This window comes from Lactuca saligna, chromosome 8 (assembly GCF_052625555.1).
Source record: "Lactuca saligna cultivar CGN05327 chromosome 8, ASM5262555v1, whole genome shotgun sequence".
Classification (NCBI taxonomy): domain Eukaryota; kingdom Viridiplantae; phylum Streptophyta; class Magnoliopsida; order Asterales; family Asteraceae; genus Lactuca; species Lactuca saligna.
Genome location: NC_136424.1, coordinates 151,219,106 through 151,228,764, shown reverse-complemented (window position 1 = coordinate 151,228,764; position 9,659 = coordinate 151,219,106). Strand labels below are relative to the sequence as shown.

The 9,659-nt window shown below is 38.1% G+C and overlaps 1 protein-coding gene across 1 annotated transcript; it reads left to right on the top strand.

Moving 5' to 3' along the window:
* The first annotated feature begins 1,334 nt into the window (after positions 1–1,334).
* Positions 1,335–2,177, top strand: LOC145010180 (uncharacterized protein At5g39865-like). The gene has a single exon (XM_078968753.1). It carries the CDS (start codon positions 1,335–1,337, stop codon positions 2,175–2,177), a length of 843 nt encoding a protein of 280 aa, XP_078824879.1.
* Positions 2,178–9,659: the final 7,482 nt, after the last annotated feature.

Sequence of the window (9,659 nt, the reverse complement as noted above, 5' to 3'; positions counted from 1 at the left end):
ACAAAGGTCTTTAATTTAGGATTACTTATGTTTATGCATAAATTGATATTGAATAATGACTTAATTTCTACAATATCTTCACTAAAGGTTTACATCGGGTGTTCATTTTGGATAATTTGACAGACTTAGGTGCTGTTTGTTTTTTTTTAAAAAACCACTTCAGACCACTTGCTGTTGCGCCGCACAACATACGCGCAACACTTGGCCCTTCGCAACAGTTTGTTTTACAGAAGATTTTTGACTTAAAAACTGCTGCGCGTGTGCTGCATGACGCAACAGTAGACCAACTGCTTCAAACCTGTTCACACCTTACTTTAAGTTACTGCAGCAGTCTGCAGACGTTAAAATACAAACAAATTTTTTATTAAATGTTGCAACCGTTTGGTTCACCTCTTCTGCTACAGAGGTTGCAGAGGTGGTTCGCAGACTTTAGATATTTTCGCTTTGAAAAAAACAAACAACACCTTAGCATTGTTCGACCTCCTACTAAAACCACGAGGACTGTTAATGATAATTATATTTAGAGTTACAAAATATTATTCTTGTAATAATCTTGTATATACTTAAGCCACAAGTAATCGTAATTTAGGAAAATGTTTCATGTATAAATACCATGGTTCTAAAAAGTGCGTCATGACGCGCCTCAAGGCGTGCCATGGTGCAAGGCGTGGTGTAGCCGTTACGAAAACGTTCAAGACGGGTTTGTTAAGCTTGGCGCCCAAATAACGTGTCAAGGCATGCCTTTTCGCGTTATGGCGCGAGTTTTTTTCAAGGCGCGGAAATTTTCAATTTTTATTTTATTTATTTTTTGTTTTTTTTGTCAGGCCTAAAATAATTGAGCTTTTGTTAAATTTTTAATATTAAATATTAATATAACATTTCTAAAAACTATATATATTTGATACAATTCAATAATTATATGATTTATCTCTTTTAATGTATATAAAATAGTCACGTCTTGAAAAACACAATGACTCGCCAAGACTTGACATAACTTAACTTTGATCTCGCCGCCAAGTTACGCATTGCGTTATTTAGAACCTTGATAAATACATTGTCATCTCAATGAAATAGAGGAGATGATTTGAACTTTTTCAATAAACATATTGTTTTGACCACCAAAATTGACCATGACCACTAAACAATAACCTCTCATTAATCTAAGCACACAACAAAACAAATTATCCCTCTTCTCAACGAACTTTACCACCAAAAACTTCTCTTTCCCGGAAAACAGACCTCACCGATCGATGCCTCCAGCATTCCAACATCGTCAATCCTAATTCATCATCAATCCCACCATTGATCCTCCATTTTCTTTCCCATTCAAAGGAATGTGGCTATCCCGCAAGAATTCATTCAGTAGTAGCCCATCAAGCCCAAGCCGTAGAAATCACACCTCAAGTTTCAATCGACATTCCTTCAAGAACATCGAGGATCTCTTAATCGACGATGATATGCATGTTTCTACCACCAATGATTTGAACAACGATCATCAACACCCATTCCAAAAGCAAAAACAACCCCCTTCTCCAATTCAGAATACCCGGCATTGTGTCTTCCACCGTGTCCGCCTCGCTAACCAATTAACTAAATCATTGGCGACGGTTCGACTCAAACCCGTCTCTGAAAAATCTCCACCGGAATTACAAAATGCCTCGCCGATGTACAAATCAGAGACATCAATAACAATCCCCGGCGCCGAGAAGAAAATAGTTGTATACACGACGAGCCTCCGTGTGGTGCGACCTACCTTCGAAGCTTGCCGGACAGTTCGTTCAATCTTACAAGGATTCCGGGTGGCGGTCGATGTGCGAGATCTGTCGATGGATTCGTCATTCAAAGAGGAGTTACAGAAGATAATGGCGCAAGGAGGGGAGGTGATTCAAAAGAACAAAGTTGCTCTTCCTAGCGTTTTTCTGGGCGGGAGTTACCTCGGAGATGCGGAGGATGTGAGGGAGCTTTGTGAGACCGGCGAGTTGAAGAAACTGGTGGAGCGGTTGCCGGCGGTGCCACGTCGCGTCTGCGAGGGTTGTGGGGATTTTAGGTTTATTATCTGCAATGAGTGCAATGGAAGCCGGAAGTGCTATAAGAAGAAAGGTGGCTTTTGGAGTTGTACAGTGTGCAATATGAATGGTTTGATCAGGTGCCCTGCTTGTTGGACCGTTAACTCCTGATCATAATTGTTATATAATTGTTTTATAATTAATTAATTATTAGGATATGATTTTATTATTTTTTTTTTACAAAAATATGTAATCATTTCGACGAAAATTTAGGACATTTTGTTCAAGATTTTATCAATGTATAGTTTTTGTTAGAATTCAACAAAAAAGAATTTTCGGAAAAAATTTCAATTTTGTTGTGATATATTTTCCCATAAAAAGATATACATAGGTGTTGTGATATAGTAGAGATTGTCTGATAGAGGGTAATGAGCTTCGTGCGGGTTCTGTCACCTGATATCACAGTGCAAAAGAAAACGATGATCGTTAGTCGACGTCCGGAAGGAATTCCCGGGACGAAGCTCCGAATATCAAATTAGAATGAGATCCGAGAGAAACCAGGATAAAATCACAGGAAACGGAGTTCGTCCCCCTCTTCATGAGGAAGAAGGATCCTTTTATACCTTTTCGAGAGGCGTGTGCCTCTCAACTGATTTTGTTTAGCATTCCCTCCTCCCCTCATTGGCTAGAGGGGAATCTTTGGATATTATGATGATCGTGGCTATCGTTAGATGGGCAAGTGTGTGACAATCTGTAATTTATTTCGTCACTAAAATCGTTCCCGTCAAATAAAACCGTCGTATTAAATTCGTTCCGTTAACCTTTGCGTTAAATTAATTTTATCGCGAATTTTATTTTGATTTCGTAAATGTCGGGATGTGTTATAATTATTAAAATATTTTCAATATTTGTTTCGAAAATTATTATTTTCATCTAAATCGTGATTACGAAAAATTTATCGGGTTCGACCAAAAGCACCGTCTAACGGTAGTATCGGTAGAATTCATCTGGGTCACAAACTCAACCCCTATCTAAGGGATTGAGTGACATCATTTTGAGGCTTTTACTCTCTCTCTCTCTAAAAACTTTCTCTCACTACTCTCTCTCTCTCTTTAAAATCCGAAACTTAGCCAAAGTCATCCAAAACAAGCTCCAAATCACTAAGGTAACTTCCCTAACTCATGAATTAGCATCTTAGACCTTCAAATTCGGGATTTATATGAGGAATGGGACCATAAACAAGTGTTTATGGTCTTGGAACTTCGTTAGACCGTGAACACATGTAATGAGGGTTTTGAAGCCTCAAAACCCCTCCAAAACACTTCTAGGGCTTAGATTCGACTTAGAAACTTGCATGCATGGACTAAGAACCCCAAAATCATGACATTTGATGTATGAACATGAGTTTACGGCCCAAGAACCTTCTTGGACCGTAAACCCCCATGCATGAACCATAAACACCTCTTAAGGTGTTAAAAATGCCCTTAAACACCACCACAAGCTTCCAAACGTGTCTAGGACCTTCTACTTCATCATTTGAAGCACCAAATCATACAAGAAGGGACCAAACATGAGTTTACGGTCCAAGAACATGCTTGGACCGTAAACCCTCAATCTTAGACCTTAAACACCTTTTTGGGTGTTAGTTTGCCCCTAAACACCTTCAATGAACTTCCATGAGTGCATATAACCTTATAACCCTTCAAGAAATGCACCAATACATTCATAAATGGGACAAACTAGAGTTTATGGTCCAAGAACATTTTTAGACCGTAAACTCATCCTCTTAGACCATAAACTCTTCAAATGGGTGTTTAAGTGCCCTTATCACCTTGAATGACTTGTATGTTGGACTAGAATCACATGTGATTAACCTACAAACACCAACACCCATGAATCATGATCAAACATGAGTTTACGGTTGTAAACTCATGAGTTTAAGGTATTAAACTCCCCAAGAACATCTCTTTAGACCGTAAACTCATTTCCCAAGGCCATTTCAAGTCCCCATCACTTCCTAAGCCATGAAATTGACCCGAGAACCTTCCCGTGTGCATTGTATGACCATTTGGCATCCAAGAACCCATCACCCATGAGTTTACGACCGTAAAATCATGGGGATATGGTCAATGGGCCGTAAACTCCTTAAGGAGTTTACTCTTGAAGAGTAAACTCCATATTTAGGCCCTACACACCTTTAGATGCTACCCGGATCACTCATAACACTTGAATCGAAGTGTTTTCACTTCTTGGAGTGCATATTCATGTCTAATTAGTGGTTCAAAGTATAATTAGATACAATAGCATATCATTTCATATTACATAGGAACCTCGCGCGTTATGATCCCCGAACTGACACTTAGCATCCAAACTGACACGTTTTCTCGTCTGGTGAGTTCATACCCCTACCAATTTTCAATGTTTTCACTGTTTTCAGGGGGAATACAAGCAAAGTACAAGTGATTCTTGTACTCAAAACTGTTTTATATACATTGTGTTTCATATTATATATGCTTTTAACACTGACAGTCGTAACAAACAACCGTTTGAACTTACAGGACACATTATCATGTTATTTGTGAATTACAATATAAATTGTTGTATTTATATTTTCAAAAATATTTTCCCATAATATAACAGTTAAAAGCATAACATTTGAACATGGTTTTGTCCTCGGTAACACTTCACAGAGATATGCAAGTGGAGGATAGTCATTTGATCTTTCAGTATTATTACTAGTAAATTTGTTAATCCTATAATTAGAGACACGTCCTCGGTGAACACTCCATAGAGATACACGAGTGGAGGACCGCCCCCATAACCAGAATCTCTTAAATAGGGAGCGTGACTTGAGTGTATAGATCTATACCGGGCTGACTACCCCACACCTGGCTGCTAGCTAAAGTCGAACCGAAAGGTTCAAGGGTGACGAAAGTCATAGAGTGAAATGGACTACTTATTGCCATAATTAGTCTTTAGTATGGTTATGGAACTCGCAATTTGGGTAACAGAGATTTACATAATAGTAATAATGGGTTAAGTAACTAGTTTACTTGGTATATGTTAGTTTTATAAATGTGTTAAAACTAATACATTTTCAGAGTACATCTTTTACATTACATTTTGGGTTGGTGAACTAACATACACATTACAAGGATAACCAGGTTTTCAGTATACATCTTTCACATTAGGAAAATATGGGATTTTCCTGGGATCACAGTTGAACATAACCAAAACAGTGTAACCTAACAGTTAACCAAACATTACTTTTAAGAAAATATGGGATTTGCTTGGGTCGTAACATTTTCAGAAACCAAAAGGAAACTCGTACATTTTCACAAAACAAAACCTTATGAACTCACCAGCTTTTTGCTGATTTTTAAAATGCTTGTATTCTCAGGTCCGCATTAGACAGGTACCCGACGATCCATTTTGGCGAAGACGGAGTGCGTAGAAGACGCGTTTTGCTTTTGTTTATATATACATATGTATCACATTGTACAACTTTACTTTTGAACAAATGTAAATTTCTATATGTAATGTAATGGTTGTTTACTTTGCTTACTATGTGCATTGGATTTGATACTCAACGTGGAGTCCGCCCCGGAAATGTTTCCGCCTTGGTTTTCGGGGTGTGACAACAAGTGGAACACTCTAATTGGTCCCATGTATGCCATGATGTTATTCCTTGGAGAAGAGGTTAAAGCACAGTTATGCACCTTAACCGTCACGCTTGTGATCTTTTGCATTGGCGAAGGCCCGACCTTGGTCTCGACCTATATCTAACCAGGCCCTGACCTGTCCAAGCCTGGCATTGGTTACTCTTTTACTTTTTTGACGTTATCCCTGATGGATACGTTAACAAGTCCCTTAAGCTTGTAGGTGTATGCGTCAGCTTGGTAGCATCACCGTTCGAGCCTATATATTAACACATGTATGTTTGAGATTGTTTCTAGCATTTGACAAGCTTTAGACAGCGCCGCCAATGTGTGTCAGATCCATCGAGAGACGGTTTGTGACACCAGTTTTGCCTTTAAAATTCCCCTTTTCCCAAGACTTTGCATCCTCACATCCCTACTTTGCCTTCGTTCTATCAATTCGGGCATTCTGTGAATTTTTCTTTTCGATCGCTCATCTTTTTTCGACAATGGACCGTTATGGTAGAGTCACTACTGCAGAGGCGTTTCGATTTCTGAAAGATCGCTTCAGCTTCTTACCAGAGAATGGTATGATGATTCCGACAAAGGGGATGTCGATCTATGATTATCCTCAAGAGAAGGTGGGAGTTCTGATCCCTTTATTCGAAGTGGGGTTGTGCCTGCCAACATCTGATTTTTTCGACATGATTGTAGATTACTATGACTTTTCTGTTGACAAGTTGACTCCGAGCGCTGTTAATAAGATCGTAGGTTTTGAACTGATTTGTTGATCTTTGGGTTGTATACCCACTTTTTGGGTTTGTAGTTAATTTTTCTGTTTAACCACGAATTCTGGCGTTCGCACTCTGGCAAAAAGGCGAGGCATTCATCAGTTGATCTCTACTCCAAAGAAAAACTAGCAGAGGCAATGGCTCTGGGTTAACCAAAACCTTGTTGGGCGTGGGTTTTGCAAAACGTGAGACTTTCCTGATCGTCTCCCCAAATTGTTTGGTAGTAACCAAACTCTTGGCAAATGACTAGGAAACATTACTATCATTGGGGAGAACTGGGAAGATTCCGTTCTTGCCGCCGGTGGTATGAGTGCCTCCTGGAGAGCTCGCAGGAAGATGGCGCAGTTATACGTCGTGAGATGTGGTATTCACTCATCTCCTTCTCTCTCTCCCACCCCAACCCCTCACCATCCTTTAAGAAAACAAAAAAGAAAAGAGAATAGGAACTGGTATCTTATAGTTGTTGGCTTATGAGTTCTTGTACTTGGCGTTTATTTGAATAGGTGCCGAAGTTGAGATTTCTTTGGAGATGGGCTTGCACGGTCACTATCGGGGTAAGCTTTATCACTGGTAGATTGATCTTCTAGAGGCTTTTCTCCCTCATGTATCTGAAAGACGCATGTGAGAGCTTACCGGATTGCTCTAAGTAGAAAGAAGAATTACTGGTTCTAGCGGGCCTTCTTCACCTTCCCAAACGGTCATTGTGGTCGTTTCTCCGGTTCGTTTGCCGGAGCTGGCTTCTTCCTCATTGCCTACAGGGGTACAAGTAGAAAAAGGTACTGCCCCTATTCAGAAAAGATAAAGTTTACGCATGGTGCCATTGTCGGACGAGGAGACTGAATCTAATGATGCGGGTCTCCGTCCACGCAAGGTGCGTAAGACCATGTCTGTGACCAAGCTTTTTGGTGGTATCCGAGATGTTCTTGGTGATAGTTTTTTTTTTGTGTTTGGGTGAAGAAGAGGGTGGTGGAGTCTAGTTCCTTAATAACATAACCTTCGGTGACTGTTTCATTTGAGTTGATCCTGGTTCTGGCTTTGGGGGTGGACTGGGTTCACCTGGAGTTTCTTTCTAGCGGGAGATGCCTTCCTTAGTTGACGAAATGGGGACTTCGTCTCATTCCTTGTTTTTTGAGGCCTATGTTATGGGTTGGGCAATTACTAGGGATTCCTTAGTTATGACACGCATTTACGACGTTCCTTTATGACACACAATGCATATCAAGGAAGCCTCTGTCATAAAGGAAGACGACACGCACTTGCGTGTCGTAACCCTATAACGCACATTTATGACTCACATTGCGTATTAAAGAAGCCCATGTCATAAAAGAAGACGACACACATCTTTACGTGTCATAATTTTAAATGTTTTAAAAATTATATATTTTGTTAGATTTAGTAATTTTCAAATTAATTAACATATTAGAAGTCTCATAATACAAAATCAAATACAATAAATAAATAAGAAAGATAATTGATTGCACTAATATATCAAATACAAATAATCATTCCAATAGTAAGTAAATCTAATACATTGCTAATATTGCATAATGTTTATTATAGAAAAACAAAATATGTACATTAAAAGGAACCCGTGAGTAATTTCTTCTTTTGAAAATATTTATGGAGCTTTAAGCCTTGCAACCTCACCACTTAAAGATGCATCAACCATAGTCAACTCTTTTTCTATAAGCTTGTACCAAATACATTCTACATATTCATGCCTAGAATCAACTACTTGAAAATAGTTTAATGAATCACCAAATCTGATTAGTTACAAATAATATATAACCGTAATATATATATATATATATATATATATATATATATATATATATATATATGTTCAGAAACATTCTCAAGCGTAATATATATATATATATATATATATATATATATATATATATATATATATATATATATATATATAAGCAGGGCCGGTCCAAACGTATATGGGGTCCAGGGCGAAAAGATAAAAAGGGTCCCTTAAATACAAATATAATAAAGATTCAAAAAAATATCATTTATTCTTCACTATAAACACATTCAATTAACAATAACAAGCAAGCCAGCTTGTTTATCTTTTGAGCTAGTTTGAGTTTGAATCAACTTTAGGTCCTAAAAATCATTTTGGTAATAATTGTTATATATATATACACTACATAGCCGAGAAATTTTGGGTCCCCTGGAGTCGTGGACCGTGGACGGTTGCCCGGGTTGCCCACCGTCTGGACCGGCCCTATATATAAGCAAACAAACAACTCCTCGCTAATTGAGAAGTTAAAGGATACTGCCCTTACCATTTCCTTGAGAAGCCCTTCATTAGCACGATCACTTTTCTGCAAATAATAATAATAATAATAATAATAATAATAATAATAATAATAATAATAATAATAATAATAATAATAATAAAACATAACATAATGCTAAAATACAAAATATTTGAAGAAAGTTACAGTTGGGTAGCAACTCCTCACTAAAATCATAACACTCAACTTTAGGTAGCCCGGAATGCCGCTGGCTCCTAACCATGCAATTCCTGTAGTTTTCCTTTCCTACAAGGCAAATAATCATATTAATTCCACAAGAACCTCAAATTTTTTCTTATATATATTTAATTATTTACCTTAAAGGGAGGCACAAAAGAATATTCTAGAATGTAATGGCCATCACTATTCAAGAGCACCACATACTTAGCTAAAGTAGGCCACAAGCCAGTAACAATAGATACCAAATATCCTGTACACATGGCAATTAGAAAAGATTATGATTATAATTCATTTTTAAACATTTGGGTTGTCATCGTCAATACAGAAAAATAAGCATAAACAGAACTTACATTCATTATCACTAGTGATTTATATCTCCTTAATCTCTCAGTGTAACGTGACTTCATATCAACACATGTGATATAAGTAAACTGAGTGGGTCATGTTGGGAAACCTGGTGAGTACATAGGGTTTTCAACCCACAATATATAAGTTTATTAACTTTATCAAACCAAACAAACCGATTACCCGTTCCCGTTATCCTCACTTTACGTCCCTAAAACATCTAACATAAGGGACCTAGTCGAAGGACTTTCATCGGGGTGACAACACATGCTTCAGAGGTTCCTCAACAATTCATGCCAAACAAGGCAACCATGTGGGGGATGGAGTACTGCTGGTGAGCACATAGTTCAAATAAATACCTATAGGTTGTGAGCCTGCTAGCGTTCCACT

What these genes read in the sequence shown, in the direction of transcription:
- LOC145010180 (XM_078968753.1), top strand. Translation starts at nt 1,335, where the DNA reads ATGTGGCTATCCCGCAAGAATTCATTCAGTAGTAGCCCATCAAGCCCA.